Source organism: Hippoglossus stenolepis, chromosome 20, assembly GCF_022539355.2.
Source record: "Hippoglossus stenolepis isolate QCI-W04-F060 chromosome 20, HSTE1.2, whole genome shotgun sequence".
In the NCBI taxonomy this organism is placed as follows: Eukaryota; Metazoa; Chordata; class Actinopteri; order Pleuronectiformes; family Pleuronectidae; genus Hippoglossus; species Hippoglossus stenolepis.
The window spans coordinates 1,075,627-1,093,940 of record NC_061502.1 but is presented as its reverse complement, the minus strand read 5'-3'; the positions used below and the strand labels follow the sequence as shown (position 1 = coordinate 1,093,940).

General features: G+C 40.8%; 1 protein-coding gene across 1 annotated transcript in view; it reads left to right on the top strand.

The window, feature by feature from the left end:
* cdk19 (cyclin-dependent kinase 19) overlaps positions 1 to 18,314 on the top strand; it is a 57,608-nt gene that overhangs the window by 26,096 nt on the left and 13,198 nt on the right. Inside the window, exons 5-11 of the mRNA XM_035143994.2 lie at positions 11,399 to 11,456; positions 12,710 to 12,841; positions 13,591 to 13,734; positions 14,131 to 14,200; positions 14,287 to 14,359; positions 15,366 to 15,463; positions 16,144 to 16,222. Of these exons, the coding sequence (XP_034999885.1) occupies positions 11,399 to 11,456; positions 12,710 to 12,841; positions 13,591 to 13,734; positions 14,131 to 14,200; positions 14,287 to 14,359; positions 15,366 to 15,463; positions 16,144 to 16,222 (654 nt within the window). The remainder of the gene's footprint in view (positions 1 to 11,398; positions 11,457 to 12,709; positions 12,842 to 13,590; positions 13,735 to 14,130; positions 14,201 to 14,286; positions 14,360 to 15,365; positions 15,464 to 16,143; positions 16,223 to 18,314) is intronic.

Sequence of the window (18,314 nt, the reverse complement as noted above, 5' to 3'; positions counted from 1 at the left end):
TTCTGCACGTGAGAATTAGGTATGTTTACTGACATACATAGTGAGATTCCCTCCAAAGTGGTCACTCGAGACACATCTGGAGATGTTTTGTTTGAAGCAGTAGCACTTAGGCTCTTTTGGGTTTAGCAGGTCAGAGATACAAACAGGGCTCAGGCCGATGGGTACTTTTAAATGAATCACTATTCTTTATTTTTTGCAGGATTGGAGTGTGCACATTTGCATAGTGTTGGAATCAGGTAATTTCCATAGAAATGTAAACTGATGTGGAGCTTTTGAAAGATTTGACCTAGCGGTAGCATATGCATTGTAACAATAATAGATCAAGGACTGAACTCTGAGGGACTCCATCAATGACACTTTGGGAATGCTGGCTCAGGTCTAGCTGCTAGATGGTTCGAAACAATGGCAACTTTGTAAAGTGAAGAGTTTTGGAATCATTTTCATTACAGCACTGTAATGAAACAAAGTGTGATTCGATTCTATTTCGGTGTTTTATGTGTCAAACTTTTAAGATCTTTAATTGTATATCACATTCATCGCTGTGACTCCCTGCAGCTTCTGAGATAACATCAGATCTTTCTTTGTCTCATTTAATACTGTGTCCTGTAACTCCCACAGTCCATCTGCAAGTGTGGCGTCTCTGCCGTTATCCCTCTCTGCATCTGAACTACTTTTCCTTCCAGGGAAAGACTCTCCCACCCATGACGTGACTATTAACTTTGACAACTCCGTGTTAGCCCCCACCCAGACTGCTAGGAACCTGGGTGTGACACTCGACAGCCAACTCTCCCTTACTGCCAACATTACTGCAACAACCTGCTCCTGTAGATACATGCTGTACAACATCAGGAGAATACGTCCCCTTCTCACTCAGAAGGCGGCGCAGGTTCTGGTCCAGGCCCTGGTCATCTCACACCTAGACTATTGTAACTCCCTCCTGGCAGGTCTACCTGCTAGTGCCATCCGACCTCTGCAGCTCATCCAGAATGCAGCAGCTCGACTGGTCTTTAACCTAAATTCACTCACACTACTCCGCTCCTCCGCTCCCTTCACTGGTTACCAGTGGCTGCCTGCATCCGTTTCAAAACATTAGTACTTGCGTACCGTGCTGCGAACAGATCGGGTCCAGTCTACATCCAGGACATGGTCAAACCTTACACCCCAGCCCGTTCACTCCGCTCTGCTTGCCAATCGGCTTGTTGCTCCCTCACTGCGAGCTAAACACTCATCAAAATCACGACTGTTTGCTGTCCTGGCTCCTAAATGGTGGAATGAGCTCCCCATGGACATCAGGACAGCAGAAAGTTTACACATCTTCCGCCGCAAACTAAAAACACACCTCTTCCGACTATACCTTGAATAACATTTTTAAAACTAACAATTTAGTTTCACTTAAATGGCACTTACTTATAGCACTTTGTAGTTTTGCTTTTTTGAAGAAATTGTACTTTCTCTATTCTTGTTGTTCTGGGTTTGTACCCTCATGGTTGAATGCACTTATTGTAAGTCACTTTGGATAAAAGCGTCAGCTAAATGAAATGTAATGTAATGTAATGTAGTAAAGGAACATTTGTGACTTTGCTTGTGGATGAAAAGAGTGTAAGTAACCAAACACAACACTTCAGATTCTGCCGCAAAACCTTTATTTGATTGCCACCATGACTGCTTTGACGTCAGATGATCCAGAGAGAGGCTATTTCCAGATAATGATCATGGAGGAATGCATGACTGAGATTTTACAGTTTGGTTGAAAGTTAGCTAAGCCGTTGGTTGATTTCTCTGAATGGATGATTTCTCTTAGTGGATGAGTCGGGTTCAGGAGTCGGAGGGCAGAGCACTTACACAGTTCAGGCGCCTGTCTATCTATACAGGGTCGTCCACTCTTACATAATCCTTGGCAATCCCCAATGGTCATGTGGTGGATGGATATCACATTATGTAAACCCCCAGGGATCAGGAGGCATGGCCAGTGTTTTGTACTTTGGAACAATTCAAAGGGCATCTCTGCAGGCATTAAATAATATGTCTCTTTGCCACTGTCATTTTATCAATTACTGAGCTCTTTTTTTGTTCCATTGCAGTTGAAATGTAAGGTTTTTATTGACCTGAGAGGACAAAGTCTTATTAAAAATGCCCTGATTGTCAGCTTGGAGGAATTCAGTCATATCTAAAAGCTGATATTAGACCCAGTAAATTCTTAGTATTAAATACTTTGTATTGCACAAGTTACTCAAGGTGAACCACTCTCACTGGCACAGGACTCCAGGCTAATGTTTTACATAGGTGTCATTGGAGGCAGTGGATTTGGGGATTTATTTTCTTTCTTTGCGTTAACAGAACTATAAATACTAGCAGCTCTTTGAGGTTGGAATTTGTCATATGAGTATTTTGAGCTAATCTTGCTATGCTCTCAATGACAATCCTAGCATACTGATTTTTAACAATAATCAGTATGATATTCAACCTGTTATTTGAGCTTTTTGGTATGCTATTATTTGCTGATTAGCTCCAAACACAAACTACACCTGAGACTGATGGGAATGTCATTATTTTTGCAGGTATTTGGTCATAAACCAACGACTGGACAAATCAGAATTCTAACCTGATGACGGAGCAGCGATAAAAAGTCAGAGGATAACTGGAGTCTTTAGACTTTATTGTCGGGGAATCATTATTATTTGTACCAAATTTAGTGCCAGTCCAATGCTTAATGATAAATGGATATTTTGGTCTGTACCAAAGAGGACTCACTCACTAAAAGAAACAACTGTAATAAGAAAAGTTTTCATGCTTCGCTGCGGTGAAAAGGTTTGGGTATGGTTGAAGAGAAGAGCAAGTAAAAACTGATTGAAACTGTGTTTTTAAACAAACAATCTTGTTATGGATGCTTAGCTCTATTTTTGCTATAGACAAACCAATGATGTCTTGCTACCATTGACCATGGCATGCCTCCACTGCAGCAGAAAAGCAGAAAATTCAATAATTTCTAGAAAAGTTGGGGACACGTGTAAACATGCTCTTCCTTCCTCAAATAATCAGTATAAAACCTAACCACTGGATGGGGGCTTAGTAAGGACAGAAAAGACAAAAAGTTTCAGTCTGCAACATCAGATCTGTAGTACAGCTCAGTAACCAGTGCCGCTTTGGGCAAAAGCATACATTTACTAACATATATTAAATTATTTTAATAGTTTTAACCACCAATTTTGCTATCGTCGACCTGCTACAGTTTTCCATAAAAATATCTTTACACTTCTCAGTCTTTCTCATCAATTGATTTATTCGTGGCCAATGTTACAACATCAATCTTGACATCCACATGTGGATTGTCTATCTTTTTTTACTATACTCAAATGAGTAACATTTTATTTCATTGCAAAGCTGCGCACAATGCATTGACTCGCTCAGCCCCTCCTGGCTCCACTCTCCCACTCTCTCTCTCTCTCTCTCTCTCCATTTCTCACAACACACACACACACACACACACACACACACACACACACACACACACACACACACACACACACACACACAGAGCCATCTATATAAATCAGACTGGCTAAAAACAACATCATGCAGAGACACATTCTTATGCCAGATGTGAACTGAAATACTGACAGCTGTCCACATGTGATCAGGTCATGTTAATACCAGACCTGAACAGGGCCAATGACTCTAGACCTTATTGTCCCTTCTTCTTCTCATGTTATGATGGTAAACAGCTTTGAGTCACGTGGGGCCGCTGAAGAAAGTGAGTCGCAAGTTACGACCAAATTATCTCGAAATTGGATAGAACATTTTTTACTGTCAAAATTACACCCAGGGTTTTTTTATTAGTTTTTTATTTGACTTCATGTGAATCAAAGATTAGTGACATTTGATGTTGACAGCTAGTAGGGGAAAAACCAATGGCGGAAATTGGCCGGATTAACAAACAACCAACAGTCCTGCAGGCTAATCTCAAGTCAAATCAAGGCTGACATTGTAGGGCTCTAAACAGATGTGCACAGCATCCTACATTGACTAAGTAAGCCAAAATACGATTTTACGGCCTCGGGGACATTGCTGATAAGAGCGCCAAAAAATGTGAGGCGCTAAATGCATGAGTCCAGGATGCTGTTAACTGTGAAACTTTGCAGAGGCACTGGATATTGAGGCCAAGTGCAGCTACAACAATCACACCAGAGCCACGTACCAAAGCCTGATGAAAGCTGCCATCCCAGGCCTGTCCTCCTCAGCTTCTTCAGCTACTTGGTACACGAAAGAGGGCTGGAGAACGTAGAGAGGAGAACATACAGAGGCTTACAGGATGTTGTGTGGGGAGGCAGCAAACTATCTTTCTTCCCAGATACGAACTCAAATGATAAAACACTTAAATGATAAAACAGAGGTACACAGCTTCTTTTATCATGCTTGCTTTTCACCACACCAACATTATGACCTGTTAACAGTATAATGTTATGGCTGAGCGTTGTGGGAATGTGAGACACAAAATATGCCATAATACAAAATAAAATTAGTCAGTTATGTTCTTGACCTTATGTGAATTTGTTAATGGTTGGAGGGAATCATAACCACAGTAATAATGAAGAGGTAACACAGCAATAAGAAGGGGGGAGTCCCCTCTCCTTTACAACAACATCAATTGTCCCACAGGAGCTGAAGGTCACACCACTCTTATCAGTGCACCAACTCTTCCGGCCCTTTGTAACTATTTTCACCACAGCCGGATAAAATTCACCGTCAAACTGCGTCTGACTCTGCCCTGATGTATTGCAGTTAGTGCTGTTGTTTTGCTGTCTTATTGCCAGGGCTTCCTGCCATTGTGACCAGACTACATGACTATCCTTCTTTTTATGCAAGCTCGCCAGCGGCAGTCAGTGGCCGGTGGCATTCAGGTTTTCAGTTTGTGTGTCTGTCAGTTCCATTCTCGTACATCTCAAGAACGCCGCGAGGGAATATCTTCAAATTTGGTACAAAAATTCACTTGGACTCATGGATGACCTGATTAGAATTTGGCAGTCAAAGTTGGAAGGTCAAGGCCACTGTAACCTCACAAAGCAAATGTTTTCCTTGTGAACGGATTATCTCTGAAATGCCACGAGTAAATCCTTTCACATTTGGTTTAAACATTCACTTGGACTTAGGTTTGAGTTTGGTAGCCAAAGGTCAATGTCACAGGGGCCTCTCAAAGTGTGTTTATGTTTTCAGCTTGAGGGAATGTCTTCAAATTTGGTACAGACATTCACTTGGATTCAAAGACGAATTTATTGGACTAACTTAATAAATTTTAGGTTCTTGTTGTTGGTCGGATTATCCTCTTTATGCAGATACCTGGCATTTTGTCAGTTCTCTCTGTGAATGTAAGCAATAACAATTGAAAAGCAGGGAGCTACTTATTGCTAACATGTTGCTGCTTTATGAGAAATGTCCCAAAGGCCTTTTATTGCTTTGGAAAAGTATGTGAAAGCCACAAGTCTTACCATGATTTATGTTGTTAATACATGTTAGAGGAAGAGCAAGGAGACTGCCATTTAATCTGCTGTGGTCTGCTTAGCTGCAAGGGAAAGGTGCCCTCACCAGCACAGCTGTAATGGCTTCAGTTCTTCTGCTGTTACATAACTGTATGCGTGTGCTGGTGTGTAACATGTTGTGCTTCTATGCACTGCAGGAATCAGGCATGTGCTTTACATTGCACCACTGCATAGTGCTCAGCCCCCACTTGTACTGCCACTCCTTCACTCTTCCCTCCCTGTCCCACCCACCAGAGGGTCTTGCCGTACCTCCTTCACCCTCCCCCACCCCTAAGCGCCGGCAAGGGTTACATAACAGCCTTCAGCTATTACTGAGCCCACCGTCCTCCATGGTTAGCTGAGTCAAGATGCTGATATAGCAACTCTACTGGCCAAAGCAAAAAGCACACACCTCAGTGGACTGTACCAACAGTCACTGTCAGAGGAGAGGGGGGGGGGGTTACTGAAGGTGATCTGTTGCTGCAGTAAATGCAGACTAATCTACTGTATAAGCACATTACTGTATGCCTGGCTGTTAGGAACCGTCTGTCCCACACAGTCAGACTGCAGCAACACCGGGCAGATGATGATGCTGTTCTCAGGACTGATTCATGAGGAACGGGGAGGGGCCACTACTTTCAGCTAGCTATGTCAGAATGATACAATTTATCAATAATATACAAAAAAAATCTTTCTTCAGGCCTTGCTTTGTTTCTCATTTCATTTGTTTGGATACATAATTTCATATACATATATAAAGTAATGACTGATCATTTCAAGTAAGGATTGGTGGAGAGTGCATTCTTGAAATGTGATACTAATTTTTACTTCTATGCAGGATTCAGGTATATCACCATTTAAGTTAGAACAGTATTGATGGTTATGGGATATTCCGAATATACTTTTATCATGAGGGATTGAAGTGTGCAGACTTTCACACCTGTAGTTTGGCTCACTTGGTTCTGATTTAGGAAAACGTGATACACTGTAGGCTTTCAGTTGTTTCCTGTTCACATTTATTACGAATGAATTATTATTTTAAATGAGCCAAACTTGTCTTATAATTGAATTTAGGCCTAATGCAAGAAGATTGTTATATCCTTAAACCTTTTAGGAGTTATGTTCATATGAGCATTCCAAGTTGCGTTCACTAAACTAATTTCAGTCATCTGAATTCTATTTTAAAGTCGATGAGTGAACACAGCAGGGGATCCCCTGATGGATTCACCGCGAGCGAGTCTAAACTGTGACAGACAAAAAAACTAAAGGAAAATAATAATCTCCCAGTAAAAAAGCGGTGACACACACGTAAAAGACACCTACGAAGATTTCTAGAGAGTTTGTGGTGATAAGAGCAGACAACGGTGTCGGGGTGCTTTAAACATGATCATGTGATCTCCACAGCGAAGTTAAAGGGAAAAATGAAAATTCACTCATTATCTACTCACCCCTATGTCGATGGAGGGGTGGGTGAATTTTTTTAGTCCACAAAACACTTTTGGAGTCTCAGGGGTAAACAGCGTTGCAGCCAGCTGCAATACAATTGAAGTATTTGGGGACCACTTCTTAAAATGTAAAAAAACTACAGAAAAAAAACCACAACATGCCTCCATACTGCTCGTATGGTGTCATCCAAGTGTCCGGAAGCCCCAACAATTCAAGTTTGACTGGAAACGGAGTCATTTACACCAAGTTTTAAGCCTAAAATTCAGCTACCGGAATTAGCAATGAAAGTGGATGTAGTGATGGTAACGCGCATCCTGCGCCTTCCCTTGGCAAGAGCTTGTGTGCAGTGTGTGTGGGGTACCTGTCTGTCACTAACCGACCTTCTTGCCTGCCCATGCACTCACTCTGCATGACCAGAGACTCCCCAAGCCATAGAGGTGGGGAGGCATACACTGCTGAAGCAGAGACGATAGCCAGGAGTTATTGAGTGAGTCTTGGAAAAGTTGGTTTCTAGTCAGGCAGTCCACGTTCATGATTTTTGGGGGGTCGAGCTTTGATTAGAGGGGTTGGCATATTGTAGCCTGTTCTTCTAGCTTTTCCAGGCTTACCACCTAAAAAAGGACTCAGTAAATTAGCAAGGCACAATGATATAATCTTTTAACCAGACAAGGTAAAAACGTAGTCTATTGCTGAAGTGTATATGGGCGAGCAAAATATTTGACGGTTCTTGCATTCATCAAAAAAAAAAAGACATTAAGTTGGTGTCTTGGTCATAACTCAGTTATGAAATTCTACTGCACCGTGTCTCTCTCCTCTCAGTCTGTGCACGTCATGACACCTGTAGTTTCTAATTCAGCCGTGAACTCCCCTGGGCAGACATGCAGTTCAAACTCAGTGATGATGTAGTAGTAACTGTTCATGCCAAAACATTTTGAAAGACCAATGGTCAATGGGAGAAGTCCAACAAGTTGCCACCCAACGAATGGAGTAACTCACTTACTGATGCTACTCACAGCTGGATTTTGCCAAAACAACTTCATCCTTCATTCTTCTGGTAGAACCATACATGGCCTGTACAGACAATAATTCCTCCCCCATATCAACCTCAGTAGTGATCCCAAACAATTATCAACAAACTCAATGCTCTTGAAAAGTCAACTCAGCCTTCAGACCTTCACACACTGTGCATCTAAGGCAGGTGGCCTGGGGTTTTCTCTTCTTTCTTTAGTAAATGTGACTTTCCAAACTCCAAAATGTACCCCTTACCACTTGCTTCAAACTCGACATTCACACAGGACATTTGAACTGAGCTTTTAGGATAGCCCTTTTTATCAACATGCTGCTGTAGTAATCTGCCTCTAGCTGCGGACCTGGCCTAGTTGTTGGGACAAAGATGTAGATGGTTTTGTTAAAGAGGGCCATGTCCCAGAGGAGTGGGTTTGCTGGTCCGCTCTGGGATGGTGTTTATTTTCCCTTGGCTCCTGATCCATTTCTGGAACCAACCGACTGTAACTGATTAATTTCACTGGACGATTTCAAGGGGAAGTCTATATTTTGAAGCGTGAAATACAATTTGGTGCATATTTTTAAAAAATAACTAGTGCATGTCTTAAAATCATTCTCCATTTTATCTGGTTCCTCTTTTCCCATTCCATTTATATTTTTTTGTTTTTCATGTCGTCTATTCCATCAGAAACACATTGCATGCTCATTTGGCATCTTTAGAGGCACTAACACTCACTCAGGTCTTTTACAGAAAACTCTCAAAGTAATTACTGTTTTTTAAACAGCTTACATGTATACATTCAGGCCGGGCATTTTAACTCAGTTAGGCCTGTTTAGAATTTGAAAGAAGAACTGGTGAGCCTGAACTCGTCGGGCCTTCTAAGAGACGCTTGCCTTTGTGTTTGCCGATCGCTGCGTGTCTTGTTGTGGGCGTGAATAATAGACCTCATTATTAGTGCTGTTTCTATAGCAACAAGGCATGCAAGCCAGGAAGATCTGAGTCAAGCGAGCCAGAGCGTTCACATTCACACACACACCCAGGGAAAATCCACAGGCCTTTTGACAACAAGCAGACACTGTATCTGGCTGCGTGATGGAGTCACTGTAAACTTAAAAAAACAAAACACTGTGACTTTGTTCCTGTGATTAAATGTGCCGCTGTTTGTATGATACTTGTGGGATATTTGGTAAACAACTCTGTACACATAACCCAAATAATATGGAAGTGTAATTGTTGATTGATGTGAAGAAAAAACACACCACTTCTAATGTTTGTGTGTGTCCATGTGTAGCGTAGGTTTTCTAAATTGAAAAAATAAAAGAGTTGGGCGCCAGACAGGGCTTCTTCACCTATCAAAAAGTTTAATGTCTCCCGGTAAGAGAGTTAACCCGGATAGCTTATTTACCTAACTACAAAAGGCATCAAAGAAAAAGAAACCACAACCAATCAATTTGGTTAATCAATATATATTCAATTGAATTATTCAATCAAGTTAATGATGATGAGAGGTATGATTAATAAACAGACAAAGAACTCATATTGACCAAAATATCCAGTAATCAATAGCAAACAAATTCATTTCCAAATAAGAACAATGAACCGTCCATTAAATAAACATGAAAGAAGTTTCCATTAAGAGTTCATGGTGAGTATAGTCCGAGTTCAGATGAAGTGTGGGATTGTGTGTGTGGGGAGAGTGTTCAGGAAAAAAAACTGTTTGTATATAATATTCCATTGACCTCATTGTGACCAATGTGGTGAAAATCTCAACCAATATCCCTCATGTGGCTGATTTGATGAGCAGAGGGTACAGGTTTTTGTTTAACCTTATTTAACAACGATGACACAAATAATGTGATGATGAGGAATCCATTTATATGACCACATAAATCCAAAGCTATTCTAGTTTTATTCGTGTCATAAAAGCTCATATGCCATAGAATGTGAGACAACAGCGTTCGCATCATAGTGCCTTTCGGGAATTAAAAATGAAATGCAATTTTTTACTAAAAGTTGGAAAGAAGTCAATGATTTGAAGGATTGATTCGATTCTGTGAATCAGCAAGCAGTGCACAGTCGTGTGTAATGGCACAGCCTCCTAGCACAGCCCTGCACAAATCCGAGGCTGCAGATTCATCTATGTACAATGTTCTTTTTGCCTACAGATGGCTGCAGATATTTATTGACTGAAGCAGATACTTTTTACCTACAATAAAAGCAGCTGTGGGCGATAGACACTGTAAGCAGCACTCATTCTAATTTATAGATAAATGCAGACTGACGTTCCTGCTGTATTTAATATTGATTTGAAGTAATAATTATAATAATAATAATCCTGCTAAGAGATGGATCAGTGGAACTACGGCTCTCTGTCAGACCGGCTACAGTGCTAAAGAGGAACCTGGGGTTGTCTCCCTTTGATTTAGTTGCAAAGGTTAACTCAGCTTTTTTTAAAGTTCCTCAACCAAAATGTCACGAACACAGCCAGGTGTTTGACCCCATTCCTGTGTGCGCAGCAGGATTCCACACGCAACAGCAACAATTAGCTTAAGTTTTAAGTCTAGTTGCTGTAACGATTCAGGAACTATTGTGACACTATTTATCAAGGCCTGGTTAAGTGAGAAAGTTTTGGTGTCAGGGGACTTTAAACCCAGCTAACTGTAATGTATTAAACAGAAACTCAAATATATGCCAACACAGCAATTTATTAAGAACCCTCCCCCAAACTTTAGTTCACAGAAAATAATGTCGGCTTTAATGTCCATAAGGTAAATCCAACCAGGGGGAAAAAATCTCCAGAGGCAGCTCGCTCAGTCCATGTAAAGGTCCTCCCTTCCAAATGCAAAAATGTAACCCAGGAACGGCAATGCATTGGGGGGGGGGGAACCTCACCGGCTGAGGCACAGGGGAATAGTAGTCCAGCCAAGACTTGGGAAAAAAAAGCCTTCTGCTCACTCGTTATGGTCCTTCACTCACACTGTATTCTGGAATTCCTCGTGGGTAAGGTATCACCGTAACAATGAAGCAAATATCCTTTTGTCCTCAGATGCAGAAACCCAGGTCTTTTCTTTTGTCTGTTCCCCCTCAGTAAAAACCTCCTGTCTCCCCCAAACAATTCACCTGCCTTTGTCCTCCTAAGCCCAGCCCCCTTACACCTGACTGGGAGTAGAAATCACCTATGAGAGTGATAACAGCAGGAAACTACACAGAACAGCCAAGTGACCGCTCATGTGATGAGGATAGAGGTTTAACTTTGCAAGGATTCAGTACTAAACCATCTAAAATACATATAAACTTCCTCTTACACTTGTGGCAGTGCCACAGTTGTGTTGGACTAAAATTACACATGTATAATAACTCTAACATATTACTTACATACTTACATATACATATTTTGTATGATACACAGTGTCTAATATTTATCTTTCTCCAGAAACCAGCGAACATCCTGGTGATGGGGGAAGGCCTTGAACGAGGAAGAGTTAAAATCGGTAAGGTGGATTGACAAAATATTTCTGAAAAGCGCTTGGCTGATCCTGAGCTCGACATGATACAGATACTACTATCTCCATGACAGTGGATCAATGAGGCTTTTGACTTGTTTGAGTGTGTGACAGCAACAGCGTTTAACCTGCTGTCTGAGAGGTCGACAGGGAGCTCAGATCAGTGCTGTTGCATAAGCCAGTTGGCCAGGGGACTGTTGAAGGGTAATGCTGCAGTGCTGCAGTCTATTTTTAAACCCTATACATCTAGTAATAGTATAAGGTTTTTGTTTAAGTGCAACTGGACCCTCAAATTGTGCTGATAAGTATTTCTCTGAACTGAGTGGCTCTACTATCTCTATCTATGATCACTTCACTCTTACTCCGTGCTACAAAATTATTAATAAAAGCTATTGTCACGTTAGAAATATAAAAAGGGTTTTGTAAAAACAAGTACTTTTACATTAAGAGAGCCTCAGGGATCTCTGAAGTTGAAGACTTGAATTTGAAATGATAGCACTACAGGAACTGAAAACACGAACCCTCTGAAACATGTTTTTCTGTGAATATACAATATATCTGTGGACATGAAGGACACACATTAGCTAGTAGTTTGGTGTGAGAAGTGGTAGTGGAGACGTTCAAAATAAAATGAAAAAGTCCTTAAGAACTAACAATGAAATTGTTATTGTGTTTTCCATATTAATTATTGTAAACCAAAAATTGTATATGTACAGTATAAAAATCCAAAGGCTACATGAACCTCAGCTGTACTGTCATAATGTTAAAACCCTTAAAAGTTTGCAAACCGCTGACTGTTCTAAGGAAATGCTATTAAATGAAGGCCACTTAGGCGACTGTGTCAACATTTGATCCCTCTGCTCTTTACTCTTTTTTGCATCTTGGACAGCCAGAGAACACTGAGTGTGTATTTTGTAAGAAAATCAACCTGAAGCTAAAAAAATTAAATAAAGAGTACAGAGTTATAGAATTTAGGAAAGTGAGGGGACATAAACACACTCTGAGGCAAGGAAAGCGAAAGCTCTTCTCTTTTGACTGAAGCTTGGGTGCCAACTGGTTTCAGGTGTAGCTGTCAAATCTGCATTTCAGGCCTCAGGAAATGAGCATGACAACGACTAAAAGGCTCGTCTGGATGGGGATTGTTTCGGTTTTAAAATGCCATTTCAAACTGAAAACAGATTACTGCAGGTGTAGCCTTTGTTTGCTGACTACATCTACTGTGTCTTTTCTTCCTCCTGCAGCTGACATGGGTTTCGCCAGACTATTCAACTCTCCCCTCAAGCCACTGGCGGACCTCGATCCTGTAGTCGTGACTTTCTGGTACAGGGCCCCTGAGCTTCTGCTGGGGGCCCGGCACTACACCAAAGCTATTGGTGAGTGCAGGGTCAAATGTGCAAAGTATGCAGAATGTGTGTGTTTCACTGACTCTGGACTTAGGCCTCTGAAAGTTTGCAGAGATTTGTGTTAGTTGATATTTTGAACTTGTTTCCATAGGGTCTCAGTGTAAACAGGAATGCACATTGCTGACTTACAAAGCCTATATTTATCATTCTTGGAACACGAGACAACACTGTCAGCCTGTTGTCACTTTGGTTCACACAGTTCATACAGCACCTTCTGTGTCTCAGGCACCCACTGTATTTATGATTCTATGAATGTGTGTGAACTGTAAAAGAGTTAGATATTAAAATGGTAAATGGTCTGTAGTTATATAGAGCCTTTCTAGTCTTGATGACCACTCAGAGGGCTTTACAGTTTTTTGCTATTCACCCATTCACACACCCATTCATACAGCACATCTGTGGGCAGCACTTTTTCTTTTAGAACGGCACAGCCATCAGGGGCAATTTGGGGTTCAGTATCTTAATCTTATCAAAAGTCAAAAGTATTGTTTAACTATCCTCGGTCAAGCCATTTGACATCTAATTAATTCCAGTTTATATTTTTTGTTAAAATAGTTTCAGGCAACCTAATTGCCAAGTTTTCACATTACTTTGCAAACAAACAGTTGTCATTAACACCAGGAAGACTAATTTGCTGGAGTGAATGTACCTCAAGAACACTGTGTGTGTGTGTGTGTGTGTGTGTGTGTGTGTGTGTGTGGGTTGTGTACGTGCTTCAGACATTTGGGCAATTGGCTGCATCTTTGCGGAGCTGCTAACGTCGGAGCCCATCTTTCACTGTCGCCAAGAAGACATCAAGACCAGTAACCCCTTTCATCATGACCAGCTGGACAGGATATTTAGCGTCATGGGTTTCCCTGCAGGTCTGCACAAAATACACACAACTAAATCTCCCAACACATGTGAACAATGACCAAGGCCTGCTGTGTTAGCCTGCTGCTTAAGTTGAGGCTTCACATTACAACCTCTGCAGTTACCAGATCAAATGTTTCATTGAAAGATGAGTGAGCAGGTAGAATGCAGACTCACTGATGTATATTAGCTGGACAGGTTATTAAATACAGTTTTTTAAAAAACTGTTAATGAAAAATATAATAATATATTATTTTGTGTGGAAATTGATTCTAAAGAAGCAGTGAACATAATATTCAGACCATTTAACTTTTAGCACATTTTGTGTTGTGTAGATTTCCTTCTAATTAAATAATTGTTGTGATTGTTAAGCCATAAGCATGGTTGTGTGCTTTTGTATTCCACAGATAAGGACTGGGAAGACATTCGGAAAATGCCAGAGTACCCCACACTACAGAAGGACTTCAGGAGGACAACGTGAGGAGACGCTGAGATGATCATCATCACAAACTCATACAATGACACATTTTTAAAGTGTACTGCTGTGTTTTCTCACCCAACAGGTACGCCAACAGCAGCTTAATCAAATACATGGAGAAGCATAAAGTCAAACCAGACAGCAAAGTATTCCTGTTGGTATGTGCACACACACACACACACACACACACACACACACACACACACACACACACACACACACACACACACACACACACACACACACACACACACACACACACACACACACGCACACACGATGGAAATATATCAAATGATAGACTGACCGGATTGGTTCACTTTTTGCAGGACAAACCTCCACAAGATTCTTTTGTCGCCAAAGTCACAATTACATTTGAGAGCAGTTACTCTTCATTGTCATTCAGAGCTGCAAGGTATTCTTGGTTTGGAGATCAAGTTATAACGTGAAGTATCCAATGTATTTAGTACAAGTGGAACAATATTCACTTTTTAAAACAAATCTACAAATATTCTCTTATATGGGGAACTCGTATCCAGACATGATGATGTACTCAATGCACTCTAGGGATCAATTCTTCAAGCATAGAAAAAAAGAGTATAAGTCTGCTACCAGTAGCGATGCTAACGTGCAGCCTCACGCCCATGCCCTTGGGCGAGCGCTTGTGTGCAGTGTGTGCGGTATTTCCGGTGTGTGCGTGTGAACGTGAACACCGCTCCAGAGGAGGATATCAGAGGACTTTTAGGCTAAAAACGTGGTGTTAATGACGCCGAGTCAAATTTGAATGTCATGGCTTCCAGACACTTAGACACCACAGGAGCAGTTTGGAGGCATTTTCTGTTATTTTTCTGTTGTTTTTCTACGTTTGAAGAATTGATCCCCAGTTAGCACTAAGCAAATCATTGAAACGTATATATAAACCACACAAGTGAACAGTAATAAAGCAAATTCAGTTTCATTTTTGAAGTTTCAGAAAGAAAGCTGCAGCATTACCATAGGCCAAGCAAACAGCCCATTACAGACAGGCAGGTTGAGAACGGGCGCTGCACTAGTTATTTCAACTGTAGTTTAATTTGTACTGAAGTAAAGCCAAAACAATAAAAACATGTCACTGTACCAATACTTTCTTTGTAACACTGTGTGTGTTGTCCTCTCTGTCTTCAGCTTCAGAAACTCCTCACCATGGACCCCACCAAAAGAATCACATCAGAGCAGGCACTGCAGGACCCATACTTCCTGGAGGACCCACTACCAACCACTGAGTGAGTCTTAGGCTGTATCCGAAATCACTCACTATTCACTATATAGTGAGTTCACCATTTTGTAGTGCTGTCCAAATGTTTAGTGAAATTTGTATACCCTATATAGTGGACTGATTGTTTTTCAAAAATGTATTGTGAACAACTGATGGTCACTAACTGAGCAATATATACCATCATGCATTGCGCTGGCTTCAGAGAGACGAGAGGAGAGAGGGCAGCAGCCTAACAGCACAAACTGCAGCCAACAAGTTTATTTCTACATTAAAAGATGGTCATTAAACAAGCTTCTTACATAAAAGTATTAATACTTAGCGTAAAATGAGGATTCTACATTTACTGTGGGATATTCCACCTGCCGATATTGTTGTTGTTGTACGTAATCCTGCAACACCGATGCAAATTTCCAGTGAAGTGAAGTCAATGTAGTGAGGTAGTGGTTATTGAGTGGGTGATTTCAGTCAACTAATGCAGGAAGAATTTGTTTGTCGTGGTTCAGCAAAATAAAAAAAAGGCTACACTCCTTTACACATGACAAACCAGTGTTTCAGATTTTAAGCCTCCTATCTTTCCAACTTTTTTTTAGGCAGGAATTTGTTTTAGGTTGGTATTATGAGCCTTAGTTTTACATTGTGTTGATAAAAAGATGTTTTATTCTCTGATTTCTCTCTTACTGCCTGTAGTGTGTTTGCTGGGTGTCAGATACCCTACCCAAAACGAGAGTTTCTCAATGAGGACGAGCCAGAGGAGAAAACAGAGAAGGTAATAATCCACAGTCACTGTCTCAGCGAACAAGTCACAGCATGAACACAATTCACAACTCCACAAAGCCTTCGAATTTCATTCTGTCAGTCCACTGCTTTGCTACAGTCCAGATATGTTTGAACGTATTGACATTCAATCAATCAATCAATCAATCAAATTGTATTTGTATAGCCCATATTAATAGATCACAATTTGTCTCATAGGGCTTTAACAAGGTGTGACATCCTCTGCCCTTAACCCTCAACAAGAGTAAGGAAAAACTATTTAAAAAAATAAAAATAGCTATTAACAGGGGAAACACAGAAACCTCAGAGAGAGCCACATGTGAGGGATCCCTCTCCCAGGACGGAGAGAAGTGCAATAGATTCCATGTTTAACGGAGAACATCAGTATTTACAACATTGATTAGAAGAAACAGTTTGTAACATAATGGAAAGTAAATGAATTGAGGAGTTCTTGTCAGTAATGTAATGTAATGTGAGTAGGCATATTGTATATCAAGCAGTCTTGTTGAAAATAATAGTCCACGATCAGCTGCCACCATGATCAGGATCCATCGTCATGATCCACTGCCGCTATCCACAATCACCTGCCAACACGATCCGCGATCCACCAATACGATCATGATGGTGGTCAAGTTTGTCAGACAAATTCTGTAAACTCTATGCAGCATTGGGCTCATATAATAAAATCACAATTTGTAATATACACTCATAACCAAGCAGGTTTGTTGAGGGGAGTGAGTCACTCCTGGAGTGTGTGAGCAACGCAGTCACAGAGAAGTGTGTCATATTAGCAGTAGTCATGTTACTTCAGTCAGCTCAAGTGTGTACGTAAGCTCAGGTTGCAGTAGAGTAGTGTTTGAAAGGAAAGCGAGCCAGGATAACCCAGTTTAGACCTAAGAGAGCCAGGAGAGACCGGTGTCATTGGCCTTCACCTAACTCAACGCCTGCTTAGGCAGGTCTCCATGGTGTCGAATTAAATGATGTATTGGTTGATTAGATCTTTTTAGCTGTGGTGGGCCACCACAGAGAAATATTACACTAGCAGGTACTGCCAATGGGCAGACACATGCTGGCTCACTCTCACTGATAGGTTTAGCACAGTACAGTTTCACCTGCACTAAAAATGACATTGTTACATCTCTTTAGACCTTATAACTTTAGAAAGAGGAAATCATTCGAGATTTAAATTTTGCCCCTCTTGGTGTGTAAGATGGTAAAAACATAGGATCAGTATCCATAAGCCGCCTTTCTCTCCCCTGTTTGAGGTTCTTAAGTAATCTTGTAAAGAAAGCAGCTGTGGAAATATTTTACCAGGGCGTTGTCATATGTTTTCATAACATATAGGAGACCGAATGGCAGTCACCACAAGACAGAAAGGCCAGACTGCAGTTCACAGAAACCACACATAAAGAAACTGAAGAGTTGTGGAGCAAAGCTCTATAAACCGATAAAGTGATGGAAGCGGAGGTATACAGGAGCATCCTCTGCTCAGATTCAGTCAAATATATCAAAATGAATTTGATGATGTTTCATTATTCAGCAGGACAAAGATCTTAAACATGCAGTCAAAGCAACAAAAGAGCTCTTCATGATGAGGATGTGCAATATGGCAGAATCGTATGAATATGATGATTTTGTTTAACTTCATGAACATGTGTTCAATTACTTCTTAACCCCAAAGCTTTGGGCACTATGTGTATAAAAGCCTTTATCTCACACAGAGTTCTTTCTATATCAACATAAACATGCTCAAATTAAAGCAGAGACTTAGATTTGTATCTATTATTTTATTTCCAGTTGTATGTGCTATGAAGCTCATAGCCTGAATATTTTTTTTTAAATGGAACTGAAACAGTCCAAATATTTCCGGCCTTGAGTAAAGAGGCAGTGAGACCTACTGTGTCCAGTCTGAGTCTGTTTCCACATTTTGTGATATCAAAGACTATACAGAGGTTATTTTTCAACAATACAACAATGCTGGGGACGGCTTATCCATCGCGGGCACTGATAGTTAAAACTTAATGAAAATTATAACTGCAAGTATATGAAATTATTTGGATGTAATCCTGTATTGGCATTTGCAG